A 19,894-nucleotide genomic window follows, 5' to 3' on the forward strand; every position below is an offset into this window, starting at 1 on the left:
AAAACAAGTCTAATGCGTTTTTCACGTACGACTCGTATTTCATGCCTCCCGATCGCGTGAAACTTTAGACTCTGAACTCCTTGACCAACTTTAGTTCGTCACGACAAGGATGTCCATTTCCTACTGAATCTGTGTTATTTATTTCACTATTAGCTTCAACTTTGCACTGGATAAATTGCCCAATTCGCGTTCTTCACCTAATCAAAACGTACTTCACAGACAAAAGTCGATTTTCTTTTTCCCAGCGACTAGCATCCAGAGTCGATCTTCTCGCTACCGCGCAGTACCGTATTCGCTCTCGTTTTTCTCACCCTCTTCGTGGTGTCTCGCGTAAAAAGGTAAACGTTCCATGCGTCGGGTTGAGAAAAACACCAGCATCGACAAAGAAAACAATCGTTTCCGTTCCCGGCCGGCCCTCCAACGCTTCCTATCAATTTGCTTTCCCGTCGCGCTTCGTTCTCCGGAGTCTATTTTCCGTCGATAATTTCCGCCACGGTGATCCCCGCAGCTATAGCAATTTTTTGTGAACCCCAGGAGGCATCGCGCGCACAAACACGTTTAATTACCGGCGACGAAACGGAGGATCACTTTGCATCGACGGATATCAAGCGATTTGATACACCAGGTCCTCGAATTGCGTGGCCATGTCGCCGTTCGCGTCACGCGCATTTTCTAGGTAGAGTTGCTTAAATTTATCACGAGTTCTCCTTGTCACTGACAAACGAGCTGTCGCGAAACGAATCCATTGCGAGAGTGGTGTAATCCCATTGTACTTTCATTAATTGCTTTATTCAAAATGATAAATGTGTAGTAGGCTCACTCGCAGCGAAATAAAATATTGTCAGGACAATACATTTAAATATATGGAAACATTACACGTAAACGGTACGGGCATCGGTAACGGTTCTAAACATCGTAGAAAATGTATTTGAATTAATGGAGTTTCGATTAATGTAAATGAATGTTTGGGCGCCGCTACGAACACCTAATTTAACTTTCTTTCCGTTCATCCAATTTTCATCGGATTATTGGAAGCTTTGATATAAATGAAGCAATATCGAGTAAAACGTTTCGCCTCTGAAATTCGATTCCATCGTACTCTGCCAGATAGAATTACCATTAATGCAAAACAACGATTCGAATAATGTATTTATTCGGATAATAATAGACCTCTCGCTCCAACTGGTTGCCTTTGCGATGGCTGGTGCCTCGTTTTTTTAAAGCCCGTGAAACCAATTAAACTATTCTGCCCTCCTATTCGACGTATAAACTTCGCGATGCGCGTTCCAAACTCGGCACTTCACGTGCTCGACGGTCTGTTGAACTTTCCGAGGGCTTGCGAAGCGTACGACGCGGTCGCATCGCGACTTTAATCGGAGAACGATCCTTATAGCGATCAATCGATACTTCAATTATTTTAAAACCGATAAAACGTGCGAAAGGCTCGATCTTTCGATTTTACTTCTGAACGACACGTCCGCGAGAGAAAATAAATACACTTGCTGGATATCGGATTAACGAGTCCAAGATACAGAAACTAATTACGTTACGCGTTCTGCTCGGGGCTCTAACGGACTCGTTATACCGCGTTCGCATCCGCTCCCTAATCTCCTTCCCGTTGAATGGAACTTCCGCTAAGAAACGTCCTGTTGTTTCCTCTATCGCGTGAACGAAGGCCATAAAGAAACAGTCCGATTATTAGAAAAGAAAATTAAATGTTCTTCGTCTAATTTTATCTTTCTTAATTTTATCTTCGAAGAAACGATTGCGCCCGAGTATAAATTACAATTACAGTACAATGGACGATATTTTTCAAGAACGGACTCCTTTTCAGTGACTTTGGGAACATTGAAAAAACAAAGTAACGCGACTTTAACGCGCGATGTTAAATCACATAGAATTTATGTCACCGTTCAATTTCGGATTTTGGTTCGGTTTCGGTTCCGAATAGGCGAGAGCGCTCGAGGCTCGAGAGCTCCGAGGGGACGGACAAAAGAAAAAACAATCGATCCTTCGATCCGAAATGACCAGACTGCTCCCTTAATAAGATTCCCGGCTCAAACGCCAGGAGTCTTAAGCCTCGACCGAATTTCCCCCGAGTTTCTCAATCGATCATGAAACTTTTACCACCAGGGTTCCACTCGATTTATTCTAAACCCTTTCCCCTCCACTCGAGCAATCGAATCACCGTCCAATCAACAAGAAACACAACTTCGTTCCACGCTCAAAATTAAATTTCGAGGAGATAAGAATTTTACATCCCCTCCCGATCCCTGTCTCTGGACACCGCAAGGCTCTCGCGGAGTCCCAGCGATAGCACTCGCGAGGCAAATCGACGTCGGTTGTTTTGACTGAGAGATACACGGCCGCATTAACGCACCCTTGCCGAACGAATCCAATTCGTGCAGTGTCTCGTGTCACGGTGCTCCTTTGCGTTTCGTTGTCACGACAAAAGTAAGAAGAAGAAAAAAAAATAGGAGTATCACTGTCTGGTGTGCGCTGCATGCATTCGTGTGTCGAGCACGTTACCTTGAGAAGAGGTTCTCCGAGGGCACTCCGAGAAAGGGGGTCGGATCGCGACGATGCTCGGTAAATCGAGTTACTGGGCACGATATCGCGCGAAACTGTGGCGCCCGACGCGAGAAAGACAGAGATAGCGGAAAAAAAAAAGGGTAGGAACGAAACACCCGCGACCGAGATGCTGACGCTTCCGTGTCCGAGAGGCCACTGACAGAACTCGCCGATTCCCCATCTTGCTCGGATACTCCTACCCCCACCGCTGCCGCTCGACGGTGGGGGTGGAGACGGAGGGAGAAAGAGGGGGCATACGGAATTGCCCGTGGGTGCGAGACAGACAGGGAGAGCTCTATCGACCCAAACGAAACCACGGTTGTGCGAAAGGTGGATACGCTTGTAGCGATGGGTCCGACGGAAACGTTCTTCGTCGCGGACCCCCGGAAATTTTGAAATGCCGTCTCGGAGGACCCCTTATTTCGACTTACGTCGCTCGAATCGCGCAGAAAAATTGAACGATTTCGAAAATATTGCGAAACATACGTGAGATAAAGGTATTCGCGTAAATAGAGAATTTATTCTATTTTCTTTTTTTTTTTTTGTTTATATATTGGTGAGTAAACTACTCTAAAATAGTGTATTGAATAACTTGGCAGTTATATAAAAATGTATCTTTGTGTTTTGATCAGAAGCCTTCGAAAGATAGCGACGCAAATGGATTACGAAAATGAAAGAATCGTTCGACGAACATGTGTATCCAACGCTCGTCGTGCGTATAATTTTCGACAACTATATTATGGTGATAATTTACATAAATCGTAAAAATTCGTTCTGTCGTTTTGAAGTTCAATCGAAAATTCTGGTGTTTCGCGTAACGAAGTTAATGCCGATTGAAGTACTTATTACTTGCCCTGGCCTGACCTCCGCGCGCGATAGGAATGGAATAATAATTGTGCTCCGCGGACGTGTTCTTTGGTGACCCATTATTCCGATTACTCGAGGGTATATAATACCGTTTCCGTTTGCATCGCCATTCTGGTTCCGTACCATAATCTTCTATGCGAGCCGCGGGAAATATTTTAAGGTGGTCCTATCCTAACTGTACTAGTCGAAAGAAAACTCAAATATAGAAAGTATTAATAACGATATATTTTCTATAACAAAATTCTTAAATTATTATTTGATTATGATTTTTAATTAAAAAAAAAAAAGTAGTAATGCAATTTTCGTCAGGTTAAGTTACGAGTGAGAGAGAGACATTTCAATTTGACGTTTCGCATTATTTTTGACGTTTCAACTCGACTTCTTTTTCTAATGCATATTGCTCTGGTACTAAACTGGCAAGTTTGGCAAAATTGAAATACGTCATTCTACATTTATTAATTTCTTTTCCATTCGTTTTTGGTATCGATCTGTCTCGTACAAATTATTTTACAGTCGAAAGTATTATACAAAGTTTTTTCTTTTACGAAAAATCGGTAAATCTAAACGGTAAATCGAACCCATATTTCAGACACACGTGTATCAAGATGTAAATGTTGAGTTTTCAAAGTTACGAGACGATCTGTTGTCATTTTTTATCAAACCACCTTAATAATTTTACAACGTCGAAAGCATCGAGAACGAAAAATAAAATTCTTCCTGTGCAAGCACCGTTCCTGACAATTATCACGAGGATCAAACTTTCGCCGTGAAAGGGTCTACAAAGGTAAAAATAAACAAAGATCGTCCAAGGGCTGAGAAATGCGACTCGAAAGACGGCTCAGGGCAAAGGGCCACCTGTTTAATCGTGTCGTGGGAAGCCTGCTTAAAAATACCTCGCATCAACAAGTTGATAAACACGAGCGAACAAGGCATGTATATTTTGCACTGACGAAATAGTACGGATGCCAAGCGAATCGGTGGATCGATGCCATCGCTATGCACATGCACGTTTCTGCGAACGACGCCGGCCGACGACAAAACGGCGCCAACGCAGCCTCTGGGGAGGGCAATAATGCCTTTCGAAATTTTCACGCTTCCGGTGGGGGCGAGCGTTCGAGGCCAAATGGCCAAAGAAAAAGATGGGGGATGCGAACAATCGCGGATAAGCATCGTACAAGGGAGGAGGGTGCTCCGAAACGTTACCCACTTCATCCGCCTAATCCCCGTGTACTTTCTGTCGGAGGGCGGGTGACATCGTATTCACGCGACTTCATCCACTCGGATGGAATTTTCGAATCGCCGATCGAACCCCTAAAAATATATTTCTGGTGTCAGATTCAATACTTAATAATAGTTTGTCTATCGTCGTTTAATGCAAGGCTTCCCAAACGGCGTCGGTCAGGGTCGTACTCTCGCTTTTGGTACCACACCGTATAGAAGTTGTAGTACACATGTAGTATAACGAAACCCTAATGGGTTTTTTTCAGAATGGGCCCTGGTTTTCGAGATATTTTGATTTAAAGTTCGATACGAAGCTAATAATTCAATTCTGTGAAACTGTAGTCGAAGGGTGATCGGTGGGTGAGCGAATTTTCGTACTTGTAACGGATTTCTTTTCCTCTTTTTCCATTGTCTACTAATTTTTAATCCTGGAATAACATTTCCGATACTTTATGTATTTCTTTTTTGTATACACGTCGCATATATTTTTGCGCGCATTATTCTGAAACGTGTATCTTTTATAACATAATATATTCTGATCTTTATCGGTGAATGTAAAAAATATCCGACGTATATACAAAAAAGAAATACATAAAGTATTAGAAATGTTACTCAAGGATTAAAAATTAGTAAACAACGGAAAAAGAGGAAAAAGAATCTATCATATTATCTATCGTATGGATTAGCGAAATCTTGGGGTCGTGAGATTTGTATGCAGAATATTCAATATTCTACAGGATTTTCTTGGGAACTTTCGGAATTAAAATCTCCGAGTGTTCTCCGCTGCGCGATGAAAAAAAGAAATGGGTTGTATTCGAGGCGAAAGCGTGTCCTGGTAGAACGAACGACGACGTACCCGCGAGTGGAATTCGTATTAATTAACGAAGCTACATTACGGTGATTAGCAGTCGGGACCGCGCCCCTGGCGAACGTTCGCACGCGATTCCTGCGGTTTTTCAAAGTACTGCGACTATTTTCATCGGGCTACATCGTGATACAGGTTTAACGACCGGATGAAACTCCTGTTTCGCGAGGACTTAATTCGTGAGAATTTAATTAATACGGTGGTATGGATGTGAAATATATGCTCACGTGGAACATTTGGTATTATTAACAGGCAGATTTGAATCCTAGAATAACGGCAGAATTTACTCCGAATATAACGTTCTTTTGGCGTCGCGATAGACTGTCTGGTTAAAATCGTCCCATTCTCCTTACGCTGTCGCGGTCCTCCGCTTCCACTTGACAGCACTCGAGCGAAGAGCGCCTCGCGACCGTGGCGAGCTAATAAAATAATATTCCGAGCTTTCCTTGTCTTCGTGATAAAATTGCCAGTCGAAAATTCTATTAAAAATCGTGATATACAAGCGTGACTTGCAACAAAATTTTTGGATAAAAATGTGAATGCTTTCGTGGCCTGGAAGGAGTCCAAACTCGAGCGTCGGGGTTTTATGGGCGATTGTCAAGGCCAGACTGGCGAAAGTAACCGTAACCATGAATGTGGAACACATCGAGATACTCGTTAAAATATTGGCGAGCTGAAAGTAATAAACGAATCTTTTTAATAAAAATTTCAAACTAAATGCAGACGAAGGGTGGCTTGACAACAAAATATATTACACTATGTACCTTAATATGACATATAAGTTTGAGCCACCGGTGGTACACGCCGACGCGAACGTGTTACACCATAATAAATAAAGGGGAAGTGGATATTAAACAATTTATGGACGCATACCTGTTTAGGTGAATTGTTGACTGTTCATTCGTCAACTAAATGCCATCGCCTTCCATCTACGTTATACAAGTACAAGCACACCTTTCCCTTCGTACTGTTAATTCTCCAAGTATCCTGTAAATAAAATACGCATCCATCAGCGAGGTATAATTTTTCGATTAATTCATCTAATATAAATTCGTAACTAGCCTGCGAATTTCATGGCATTTATGAACGACGTACAGTAACACAGAAAATGTACGAAAAAAGTACATAATGCACGTTGAATATATTCTACGATTAATACAACATCGATATTTCATTATCCATAAATGTATGAAATCCGCATTCGTAACAGAACATTCGCGCGTATAAATAAATTTATAAAAATAGCTGTGTATCTGTAATTTTGTTTTTTCTCCAAATTTTCGATGCCTTTGTTAAATCGCGCACCAAAAAAATGGTGTTTTCCAGATTGTTCGGGATTAAAATTTCGCATTGCGTTCGATACCAATAAATTTGCCTCTGTAATTTGATAAAATCATTGATAAGAACGAACGTACGAAGCGTCAATCGTCCGTGATTCGACGTTTTACGGGTGTAAATTATTAACGTCTACTCGGGAGTTCTTCGAGCCGGAAGTGAACATGCGCGAAACTGAATTACCGACAAAGATAAATTCGCCGCGAGTCAGCGCACTCTGGGACGGCCGTGGCGCAAGGTTGCGTACTAAAACGCGAAACTGTTGTGCCGGAAAGACTGGTAAAAATTTTGTAACGCGACCCTTCGCCGCGTAACGCCTCTGTCGACGCTAAACTCTCGCGAAAAATACGAAGAAGAACGTAAAGAGATTCGATCGGACAATTTCCAGCGAAGAATCGACAACGCGTATTTTACTAATCGAAATGATTAAGTACGATTCGTTACGAAATTTTTGAAAAATAACAAAATTACTCGAGGCACGTGGCTCGACGGTATCAACCGCAAAAATGCGATGGAACGAGAACAAATTTCGAAATTTTGAAATGATAATTCCGCTGGTTGGAATTTTCCGAAAAGTAATTCTAACGCGTTCCGGTTGATAAATCGTACGAATCCACTGTTAAATAGCGAAACTGGGAGACGTTTGAGCATGAAACTGTTTAGCAAAGCGTGCGTTGCAACCCCTTTTGCATTTAATCCCTTTAATTACGTAACAGAGGCGCGGCGAGCGGAAGTGGCGCTCAAGAAGCGCCTACCGAGCCGAAGGGTTAAAGGTATTCCTGTCGAAGCCCTCAGGCTGAAATGTTTACACGAAAGCATCCCCACCGATGCGTTATATTTTCTTCTTTTTTTTTTTTCTTTTTAACAATAACGTGACGCACAATAATGAAATGGTAACGCAACAGATTTAATTCTTTCCTCAGTGTATTGTGCCTTAAGACAAAAGACAATAACGTTCTTAAATTACAATACAAATATATTTATGTATATATATATATATTTTTTTTTTTTTTAATACATATATATATACATATATATTTCATCGAACTTCGATTCGTTTAAGTAACCATGTACTCGTGTCATTTACATATATACATACGTATAAATATAACATATAATGTACACATTATATTTATATATCGCTATACAATCATAAATTACAATAATTTCTTCTCGTACGAACGTAACGAACAGGGATGGGCGAAAAATATTAACAACTCGACGAGTAAATGTACAATTGTTCGCGAGGATGAATCGCTCCGTGGTTGGTCACGATTCGTTATTCGTTATTCGAATAAAAATTCGCCCATCTCCGGGTTCGGTCGTCGCACGATCACAAATCGACATAGTTTTTTCTCTGTTTCGGACAAAGTACAAAATATAGCGAGCATACACGGTATGCAGAATCGGCTTTACCATGGGAATATAAAACTCATTGCCATTCTATTATTAAATAATTAAATAATAGCCTACTTTGCGAGATTATCGTCCGGGATAATCGAGTCTGACGTATTAATAGAACCTCAGATCGATTGCCTCCACGCACCGTATCGGAAGTGCTCGTACGCCACGGTAAAAACTACAAAGAAACTCGTTTTATTTTTTAATTTTTTTTTTTCATTCCTTTTTTATTTTCACGTCGCGTGACTGTCTGTCGATACTTTTCTCTCCTTTTTGTCGAACGAACGAATTCCGTGTCTCCCGAGCAACACGGAAACACCGTAGAGCACGAACAAATTATCGTTTCCACGGTGTATTTCCGAAACGCATTTTTGAACAATAAAAAGAAAACTTTTAATTCGACTCGCCGTGATTCACAGTCGTCCCCGTAAGTATTCCCCGGAGTAATTCGTGTAAATTAAACGACAGGTTCGACGTTTTCGAATTCAAAAATTCAAAAAGTTTTCGTTAGAAATTTTTAAATACGCAAAGCCTGTTCGTGTACGTATTTATAATAACTTTTCTTTGGAAACTTTGAACTTGTTAATCGATTGAGACAAGTTTCTTTAACGCCACACTTTAACGACAGACACGGAGAGTACTTATAGGCCTGACTTTGTACAACTGACAACCGAAAACTGAGAGAATAATACGAGAAGCATTTTCTACAAAATTTAGAACGCACAGGTCGAAAAGAAGAGAGAAGAGTAATTTGTAAATTGCTCCCCCAAGGTCGCTGCGTGTATTAAAACAGAAATAAGACGGGTGTTCAAGTCTGGAGGGGAGTGGGAGGGAGGAGTTAATAAATCGACCGGTGAACACTATCGCTTGTATCGTACAACGAGAAACACGAAGGTCCTCCCGCTTAAATCACGCACAAAACTGTGCATCGCGTGGCCTCGTCGCCATAATCGATACGACCACACGCAGCTCCGCGAAGCGAGCGTGACCGCCAATGAATTCGCAACTTTTATACCGATCCCCTTTCGAGACGTGATCGCTAAACAAAAGGCGTCGATCGACCACGAGCAAACCCCTCGAAACACCCCCCGATGGGCTGTATCTTCAACCCCCACAAAAAAAAAGAAACATTTCTTGGTTCTTCGTTTCTTTCTTTCCATCGTCTTTTTAATATATTCAAAATATAATATAAAAAAAATCGATTCTTTCCCGGTCTATCCACCGTTTTTGGAATCTTTTAAGTCGGAATTTTCGTAACGTTCCGATATCCGAATCCTAAACTTGGAATTATAAAATCAAGATATAAAATTTGCAGCGCGGTAATTTTGCTCGTGCTCTTCGATAATTTCTCACCCCCTTCCCCCTGGCCCCCTGCGATCCGAGTTCGAGCGATCAACGATACCAACCCCTCGTTAAATGCGATCCGTGGAGTAATCTCGTCCTCGTGAAAAATAAACAAAAAATTGCGTCGAGGAAGAGATTGCCTGGGAGACTAAAGCTCGTTGAATAAATAAACAGGTTGTTCGCGGTACGCGAAGGGTAGAGAAATTGCGAATTTCTGCCGCGAATTTCTATCTTATTTTATTCGGCGCGTTTTTCTCTCGTTGTGACTTCGTTGCAGGAATCGAAAATGAAAAGAAAGAAAGAGAAGAAGAGCGGAAGACAGAGAGAAAGTAACCGGACAACGTAAGGGGACCGCGACTGGGGTTGCGGGTGGGCGGGGTGGGGGATCGATCGCCATTTCGTCGTTCTCGTCGTACAGAGAAAAGGTAATGATAACGCTGAAGACTGTACACTATGTATTTTAAACATCACGTTTGCTCGCATACTCGTGCTACGTGTTACAAATCATTCGCGTCTGTCGCGCGTTGGTCGCGCGCGAATCGATAAGCGGGTTCCGAGTTCTTTCGAATCCTCGAGAACGTGCCCTTCGAAGCATTCGAAGATGAGAAGAGACGAACGATAGTATCGATTCCGCCCCGTCGATGCCACCGTTCCGTCGAACAACAACCTCCTTATTCGTAAATCGAACGCGTCGAGCCCCCCGTTAAATTGGTTCTCGTTAAAGTATTTCTCTATGCCACCGGGTATATGCTCTTCAACCAACATAAACTCTAGAATTTTTCGACAAACTTTAGACGAAGATAAATATGTATAAAAAGTCTATAAAGAATCAAACGAAATCGTTAGAGAGAAGAGGAAAGGTCGGAGTTGGTCTTTTCGCGCGGGACCAACGCGCGGAGGAAATAAAACGCTCGTGACGAAATGCTTCAAAGGGTTGAAACAAATGGGATTCGAAAGAAACGCAATATGTACGTCAGAGATGGGTACTGTCTGGATGCAAAAATTGTTTAAATGAAAAAAATCGAATAAAGATTCGAAGAAGGCTTCATCTTCGTTCGAACCCTTCGAATAACCCCGAGTCGTGTTTATTCGACGAATAAAGACACTCTTTTTATTCGGCAAGCCTTCGAATAAACTCCGAATAAAGATTCGAAGGAGACTTCATCTTCGTTCGAACCCTTCGAATAATCCCGAGTCGTATTTATTCGACGGATAAAGATGCTCTTTTTATTCGGCAAGCCTTCGAATAAATTCCGAATAAACGGATAAAAATGAGATTCTCGCTCGAACCTGGGATGATTCGACAGAAACAGTATCTTCGCTCGAATATTTATTCGTTATTCATCTCGAGTTATTTTCGCTTCGACGTCCGAATAAATAAAACGTGCCCACATTTGGGGTACGATCGAGCAGATTCACGATCTCGTAGAGTGCTGTCAAGGTCCTCGGTAGATTGCAATGTTTTATTGAACAATCAACTGGGTTTCAAGGATTCGTCTTGGTACACTTATCTCCTGTGCGCTAGCGATATCTACGCGAGACATGCTGACGACGATTCGTTTGCTTGCCAATATACTTCATGCGTCTAACGCAATTAAACTCTCATCGAGACGAGATCGATTCGAAATGCGGTTATAACGCATACGAGACAGAGGGCTAAGCAGGTAAACCGTAGTAGCAAACGTGCTGGGTCAAAATTTAATTATAAAAATTATTGGCGACCATTGAGAAGAGTTCTGTCGAAAGTCGTCGGTCTCGAATGCGCTAAGCGATAAATAAGGAATAAAAACTGAACTTTTCTTTCCTCCAAGTATAAAGATTGTTAGAATTTTTACAACGTTATCCAGGTCCTCCTCGGTGATAATATTTTTCTATAAATTATATACGAAAAACAATTAGTAACCACGAGCATAGCGTTGAAGTTTAATCATTTCGTAAAATTAATAAAATTAACTTTTTTTTATATATTTCGTATAACACACTAATACTTATACTAGGTAATTACACGCCGATTGTTTTTACAGTTTGTAGTCTTAAACACACTCCACTTATCTAAGGAGAGAAAACAATTGAACTTCAATAAAAAGTTTCAAAACAAAAAAACTTTGACACTTTCTTACTCGAACGATCGTCTAACATTTACCGAATTTCTTCTACTGTCCACGTTATTGTTAAAATATTCTCTCCTATTACACTTTAATACTATATTAAATAAATATTTATCATCGAGAAGGACTGAAATAATAAGGTCGAAAATATTCTAGCAAACTACGTTTGGCGGACCAGTACTTCAATTTTTGTTTTCAATTTTTATTTTAAACAACAAAGCAAACCTTACAATTATCGTTTCGAACAAGAAAAGTTAAATCGTTTCCAAGGGAAATAGCTTTTCATAGGTGGGAGGAAGATTCAAAGATCAACTGAAAAAAAAAGTAGAAGGTTGTCCTTCAAACCTCCGTGATGCCACTTAGGAAAAAAGCTACTCGAGCGAAATTACGTCCCTCGCGGAAACACTCAACCTTTGTTCGAGACATTTTCCGAAATCACTGTATCTGTGAACGTACAAAGCTTCGTCGTTTTGAAATCGTTGGTAAAATCAGCGCTGCGGAACGTGAAATTATAAATACAACTAACTAGCAAACGAATCGTCGTCGACAGAGACTTATGCTTGTTCGCAGTTTCTCTTTCGCTCGTTTACATGAAATATATCAACGGAACGACGCGAGTCGTGCGCGATTTGACAAGAAATTTTCGTCGACGTGTTCCTCGTGAAAAGAAAAAAATCAAGGGAAATGTACGAAGTGGACCAGAACATAAACATTGCATTTTTATTAATACACTTTTTGAAGGTTCATTTGACACGCCTGTTCTATAAATTGAGACCCCGACGGAGACACACCGGGCGATTAACGTTACACGTAGAGGCAAGCGAACGGAGAAGCGACCCGTGGGGGGAAGAATCTCGTCGAGAACGAACCATCCACGGGTCGATAAATATATCTGTACCCGTCGACGCGTACACGTGAAACGGTGTCTAAGATCTTAACAAACGTTGTACATACATGTATACCGAGGAACTAGGAAGATTGCTCCTGAATGGAGAGCGTCCGGAACGAGCAGAAACTTTAGAAACGTTTATTCCGATATCCGTCAACGAAATCGACCGGTTATCTTTAACCGAGGGATGGTAGATTGTTCATACCAACCCTCGATTAAAGATAACTGGCGAGCTGGTCGAACTCGAGTAATGGAATGGAATATCGACGACGAACAAGACATCCCTTTCTGTTATGTATTTAATTTAAGAAAAGTAATCGATGTTATTATAATCCATGGTATCTCTATGGGAGTATCGAGTAGATTGCTCCCGAATGGAACGTCCAGAACGGACAGAAACTTTCGAAACATTTGTTCCAATATCTGTCAGAATTTCGTAACAATCGAACAGCAAAACCGATCAATTATCCTTAACCGAGGGATGGTAGAGAATTATCCGTACCAACCCCTCGGTTAAAGACACTGGCGAGCTGGTCGAACCCGAATAACGGGAACTCGAGAAATGGGAGTATCGATGACGAACGAGGACAAATTTTAATTATTTTTACCGACCTCTGTCGCGTGGATTACTCTAGCAGCAATCTTTGCAGTTCCGTGCGGTACGTGTGAGTTCGAGCTTTCCGAGAGTGTGTACGTGTGTTACCTTTTATATCTATATATTTATATAGTTTATTTATATATGTATATAGGCGGTTCGATCGCGCAGAAACGTGAATCCCCTCCGCGAGGGACGATCTCACTATCTGGGATCACCTTCCTTCCGCCTTGTCCCACTTCCTCCTGGCGAGGAAGTAGCACGCATAGTGTCCCGAGATCGACGATTTGCGGAGTCGTATGTACACCAAGGAGCAAAACAGTTGTTACGACGTCACGGGCACACGAGCATCGTAGGCAGAGGACCGATCCTCGTTCGAACGCCACGTGTGCGCAAGGTAGATGCGTAGGAGACCGTATGCTGTCGACAGCTACGCGACACAACATTTTTTAAGCACTCGAGTATCTATCTTACGTACATGCGAGGTTCGAGAGAACGTAGTTTCTTCACTGGTAGCGCTAGTACGCCTGTGACGTCACGAGAACCGTTTCGTTCTTCGGTATACGAAATACAAAACGTTCGTCGAAAGCGTCGCGAATCACTTCTCTTGTTACGAATTGCAGGGAGAGACTGATCGTGAGTCGACAGCCCTCTACCAATTGTTCCCGCGCCCCCGACCCCTGAAACCGTTACCCCTGAACTGTCCCCCACGTTTCAGTCCCCTGGGCATAAAGTTGCCGATCGCCGGGCCACGAGGCCCTCTGTCCATCCAGGGTGCCCTGGGCCCGCCCCTGAACCCTCTGCCGCGCGGCGGACCGCCTCTCCACGGAGGAAACGGCACGGGACCGCTGATACGAGGTCGGAAGTTGGGCCCCATGGGACCCTCGAAGTCGTATATCCCCGAATGAACGTCCACGGACGCCTGGGCGATCGGTCCGTTCAAACCTGAATCGGAACCAGTTGGAATTTGAGGCCCGTTGGTCACGAGTCGCTTCTTGCAGGACGCGACGTCGTTCTGCTCGTCGAAGCTGCCGTTCGTCGAGGGTCTCTTGAGATCGTTGCTCGCCATTAGATCCTCCATTTGTTCCGTGAGACTCTGCTCAGAGATACTCGCCTCCTGGGGGTTTTCGAGTGGCTCGCTGTCGTCGCAAATCTTCTCGAGAGGTTCCGACTCCACGTGCTCCTCGTACTCCGATATCGGGACATACTGAGCGTGCTGGGGATCCTTAGGATCCGTTATCACGGGCACGACCGTTACTTGCTGGCTCAGCTGCTCCTCGGGCTCGGCCGTCGGTTCGAGCTCGCAAACGAGACTCGAGCCATCGGAGTAAACGGACTGGTCCAGGTCACGGGAGTTCGTCGTCCCGAGCGAGGGTCTACGGTCCAACGACAAGGACTGCGGAATTTCTTCGTGATCCACATCCGGCGGATGCTCTGCATTCGCTGGGCTGTCCTTGTCGTCGGGGATCCCTATGGGCATGCCCTCCTCGTCGAGGATGACCACCGTGTCCGGTGGTTGCAGCAACAACGGCCGACTATTGGGCAAGATCTCGGGCGAGGACCTGTGATGCTGATCTTGCGTCCGCTTTCGATTGTTCTGAGGGTTCCTCGGTTTGTTGTGATCGTCGGAGTATCGGTCCCGTCGGTTCCTTTGGAATCCTCGACCACCGCGACCACCTCTGTCGTTCCGATGAAAGGGCATGTCCCGATGCTGGTGCTCCGACGGCTGCGAATACCTGCCGCGCATCTGCTGCTCGCCGAGGAACTCCTGGGTAGGTCTCAAATTGTGATTGTCGCGGTACTCGAAGTCCTGGGGGAAGTCGGGCTGGTTCGAATGCATCGGATGGAAATCCTGCTGGCCAAAGTCTTGCTGATTTTGTAGAAAGCTAGGCGGCGGCCTGTTTTGGTGGAAATTCGATTGAGACGGATGAAAATCTGCGGCTGGATTGTGTCGGAAGTCGGACTGGTCCTGGTGAAACGATTGACCCGGATGAAACTGAGGTGGCGGGGGCGGCGGCGGAGGAGGTCCCGAGTGCATCATGCGCACGTCTTGCATCATTTGCCCGTGAGAACCCGGCATTTGGCCAGCGGGTAGAGGAATCATACGCATGTCCATGTCCATGTGCTGAGACGACCCTGGCGGGTTACCAATCCTCATATCCCTATCTTGCGACCTCACGTCGACCAAAACCCTTCCCTTTGGCTTACTGTCGGTCTCGTCGTCCGACATCTCCATGTCGACGCTTTCCACGATGTCGCCAGGCTGCATGTGTTGCCTGGTTTTGTATCGCGAACGGTCGACGTTTAGAAAAGTTATTTCCAATGGTTATGAACTAATCGTAACCTAATATCGGCATCTCAGTATCTTACCGGTAATCCTGATCGCTCGTGGACCATAAACTACTACTATTGGGTATCGTGTTCATGGAGCTCTCGCTGACGTTGTGATTCGCCGGACTTCCCGTCAAGCTGATCAGATTACGATGATCGACGTCCGCTGCTTTCATCAGTCGATACGGCAACGGATTCTCCACGGTCATCGGAATCGGTATTACTCTGAAAAATTATATTTAGCGACCCGTGCACCAATTGATTATGAATCGCGTCGAGCAAACCTGAATACAGTTTGCTCTATTCAGTTTAGCTTATCACCGTAGGTATTCGATTCCTCACCTGTGGTCCACATCTCCGGTGGTACTCAGAAGAGATTCTTGCGGTTGGGGGTCATCGTACTCTACCGGATCCGTGAATCCAGCCTTTTCGTATATAGGCGGCGATTCTGGCGTTTCGCTCAGGATTTCGCTTTTCCCTCTACCGGTGTTCACCCACGTTGTCTCGTTACTAGGATCCCACCTATCCGAATCTCCGTCCATCCACGCTTTCGATTTCTCATCGCACTCACCAGGCCAGGTTGGATTCATACTATTTTTGCCTGAAGATATAGCGAAACCCGCTACATTAAAAAGCATTTTCGTTATTTTAAAATCAGACCGCCGTATTTTGCGTTTCAGAGTAAGCTCCATACCCTTTTCTTCCCACTTGGCAGGTTCCTTGATGCTTTCGCTCGGAGGAGTCCAGGTAGGGAATTTAGGTGGCAATTTGTTGTAACAATTTTCGTCGTCGAGGAATATAGGCGGAGGTAACGGCGGGGGTGGTAAGGGATTGACGGTGTTATTATTATTAGGGCCATCGAAAGGTCCGATGATATTGCTCTGACTGTTTTGACTGGAGTAAGGGGAAGGGGTATGCGACTCGCCGGACAAGTTCCGTACGGGCAACGGAGTACTGTGACTTAACTGGCAATTATTTACACCCATGGGCGTGCTCTGATTGCCCATCATTCTTGAGATCACAGGAGTTACAGGATGCTGTCCTAGCACAGGCGAATGTCTGTAATTCGAACGCTGAGGAGATTCGATTTGTGTTTCGGGAATATCTAGTCCGAGGCCCGGTATACCACCGGGGTCTTGTGTTCCGTCGGAAGAAGGAAGAACAGTCTTTAAAAAGCTAGAGATATTGAAGTCTACGTTGCTATTTTCGTTCTTGGAGGGCCTCATGTTGATTACTTCTATCGGTTTAGCCTAACGAAAAGTGTATAAAATTTATATACCGTTTCGATAGATGATAAATGCACGACTTGGTCGGACGTACCTCTAAAGAATCGTTATACTGTTGCGACATTCCAGTAGGCGTTGACGATCTTTCGTTAAATAAATTTCTCTGTAACGAAGAGGACGACGGTTACGATAATATTTATCGAAGACAATATATTTTTTGAAATGTAAGATCTTACCATATTACCAAAATCCATATTTCCTCCTATAAAGGATGAGAAATTGTTGGTGAAGTCACCGGAGTCGTTGGCCTGGCCCAATTCTGGAGCTGGTACTGGCGCAGGATCGTACTCGTGGGAGTAAGAACCGTACATAGACGGTGGGGCTACGTCTATGATTCCTAGCTGACTTTGAACCATGGTTTCGTCGCCTGGAAGTTCGATATCGCTATCAGGACTCGGAGATGGAGCATTTATATCTGGCGACGGGATTGGAGAAATCAATGTAGGTAACAATTCGTCCAACTTCTTCTTCAAGTTTTTCACGCGACTTCCGAAATTCCTATATGCCTGTTTAGTAAAAGCGTGAAACATTAAAACATCGTACCGATAATTATAACGAGTACCTGCTATTTCTTTTTTTTTTAACGTACTTACATTAGTAACTATTTTAACTTCCCCTCTCTGAGTTTCGTAAAACTGATCGGCTTGTTCCAATAACTCGAGCACTTGTGTCCTTTCTCTGATCTCTGCTTCCAACGCGCGAACATAGTTTTCAACGTTTCTCACTGCCGAATCGACTTCTTTCTCCGCGTCTTCGACTCTTCTTCGATCTTTTAAAGAAGCGCACAATTCCTCTGCGTTTTCTATGTCGATGTTACTTTCCCGTAAGTCTCTTAATCGTGCGTCCGTTGCTTGTTCCAACGTAGCGCACGATCTCATCGTAGAAATGAGCAGAGCAGCTTGAAACTCTTCCGGTGGGGCCATTGGCTGAGGATCTAATTTCTTTTTCGGTGCCGCCGAAATTAGCCCGGACAAATCTGCGAGAAACTCTTCGTCGTACACTTGTCGTTGATCCCATATTTTGAAGATCCTCAATATACGATGTTTCACTTTTTCGTCTCGTACCATCGTCGTCGCACGTTGCAGAGTCGTGCCCCATGATTCCACGAACTCGAAATTCTTTCTTTTCGAGTATTGGATAACGTCGTTCGCCAAGTAAAACAGTGTGAGACGATGCTCAACTTTTACTGTTATTTAAAAAACATTGGAGTATTATCCGGTGTGTTAGAAAAAAAAAAAAGAAAAAGAAAACACGTTATACACATTAATAGAAGCACACGTAAACAAAAAAGTACGAGTAAGCTTCTTTTGAAATAATGGTGAGAACTTTCAAATTATAACGATGTTCAAATAAAAAGCATAGATTACAATATTAACCCATCGAGAATACAGAGCTCGATAGTTGAACTGTAAATAAATTGTTTATAAAATGGAGGTATGTACAGCATTTCTTAATAAGTACTGTAAACAAAATAGTGTAGGCAGGTGAAACCTTTAATTTAGATATTGTAAGGGACTCGACATCAAAATAGGCTATACGATATCATAATTCATACTGTTCCAAATTGAAAAACTCACCTTTCTTCAGCACTTGCAGCCAAGTGGCAACAATCTTCTTATGGTGCTGTCGTCTTTCCAAACACCAAGCTGAAAGACCCTGTATCGACTCCTGGGAATCCTTGAGTGTGTGAAGCCTTCGCTCGAAGAGCTCCACGTCGAATTCGCTTGTGGCCATTATGGGCAAGCACAATTCATTTAATAAACAATCTACGAACTTGTCTGGATGTCACGCTTTAACGTGAACCACCGAGAGGAACACGTGGAGCTTTGCTCGGGTATCATAGGTATAACGTCTACCTAGCAAATCAACCTAACCAAATAAGCGTACCCAATGCATCGATCATCGATGTATTAAACATTGTAAAAGTCCATCGGGGTCAGATCATTTTACTCCCCGAGCGACGATGTCGTCTTCCAGTTCCTCGTGGGGTGTTTCGTACACAAAACAACAGAAATCTTTGAAAACCACTGGAATCAGAGTTCGTGTAATCCCACACGCTGAAGACACCGCTTTCGCGTCAGTTGCAACGCTCGAAGTAACTCCCTCGATACGGCAATTAAATCTGTCGTAACGATACTTTCGTGCACTTGACGCTATCACGCATACGACATGTCAACTTTCACAGTGCATTTCAAAATTATCGTATTTCTATATGAACGATCTTGAAAACAAGAGTCCGCCATCTTTTCAGAACCAAAACACGAGCGCGCAATGGCCGGCGCGATTTTCTAGCACAGAGTTTCTCAAACTGCGGCCCGTGGATCATTGGGGGTCTGTGGGTTATTAAAAAATTAAGGGAGGAATATCGTGATAGAAGCAAGAGAATGCTTCCTCGTATCGGGGCCTTAAAATTTCTCGTGCAATTTTGCACTGCATAATGACGAGAAAAAGCATGTTCTGATCGTTAGATTTATTAAGTATTAATCGTATATTAATCGCGTGTGCCTATGGAAATCACTCAAAGTCTGATTTAATCTGATTTAATCCTATGATTAATGCCTGTGAATTTTTGTTTAAAAACAATTGTATGTGAGGGGGTCCATGGACCTCAGTCCTCGGTTTGAGAAACGCGTTCTAGCATATATAGGAACGAAATTCACTAAGAACGTTTCTTCGAAACCTTCAAAGTTTTCAACCGACGATTCTATGCGTTTCATATTATATTATCTCGAAGTAACATTTTGTATCATAGTTTTCCAAGGTATAAAAACAACGAGAGAATAATTGAATATTCTGGACAAAGTTGCAAACATTTCGTCGATCTATTAGCTGCCGTTGTAGGCATATCTAATAGTCCCGTATTCTAAGGTTCACGCGGAATTTATACTTTGATTAGTTTCATACGATATGTTTAAAAACTTTATTCAACATCGACATATTTTCTGATCCGAAAATACTGGAATAATAAATATTAAAGATTTCAAGGAGAGTTTCTGCTCTGTTAAACTACTCTGTGGTGGTGTTTGTGCTCACCTATGCATAGTGGTTATGTGTGTGAATTTTAATACTAGTGGCGCCATC

At 43.2% G+C, this 19,894-nt stretch overlaps 2 protein-coding genes across 3 annotated transcripts in view; both read right to left on the reverse strand.

Annotated features, from left to right (window-relative positions):
• Positions 1-3,655, reverse strand: part of LOC128884899 (multiple C2 and transmembrane domain-containing protein) — a 36,764-nt gene extending 33,109 nt beyond the window's left edge. The window contains exon 1 of the mRNA XM_054138576.1: positions 2,530-3,655. The gene's annotated coding sequence lies outside the window, so the exon portion shown is untranslated. The remainder of the gene's footprint in view (positions 1-2,529) is intronic.
• Positions 3,656-6,970: 3,315 nt separating this feature from the next.
• LOC128872038 (uncharacterized) lies at positions 6,971-19,070 on the reverse strand. 2 transcript variants are annotated; one of them, XM_054114320.1, is made up of 8 exons: positions 18,391-19,070; positions 17,407-17,999; positions 16,990-17,319; positions 16,848-16,916; positions 16,222-16,777; positions 15,870-16,128; positions 15,567-15,752; positions 6,971-15,472 (listed from the first exon to the last, which is right to left on the reverse strand). In XM_054114320.1, the coding sequence occupies exons 1-8, from the start codon at positions 18,545-18,547 to the stop codon at positions 13,849-13,851; spliced, it is 3,774 nt and encodes a 1,257-aa protein (XP_053970295.1). In that variant the 5' UTR covers positions 18,548-19,070; the 3' UTR covers positions 6,971-13,848. The 2 variants fall into 2 exon arrangements, with proteins under 2 accessions (XP_053970295.1, XP_053970293.1); XM_054114318.1 differs by having other exon boundaries at positions 15,870-16,149.
• Between the last annotated feature and the right edge of the window lie 824 nt (positions 19,071-19,894).

The sequence above is a fragment of the Hylaeus volcanicus genome, chromosome 2, assembly GCF_026283585.1.
Source record: "Hylaeus volcanicus isolate JK05 chromosome 2, UHH_iyHylVolc1.0_haploid, whole genome shotgun sequence".
Classification (NCBI taxonomy): Eukaryota; Metazoa; Arthropoda; class Insecta; order Hymenoptera; family Colletidae; genus Hylaeus; species Hylaeus volcanicus.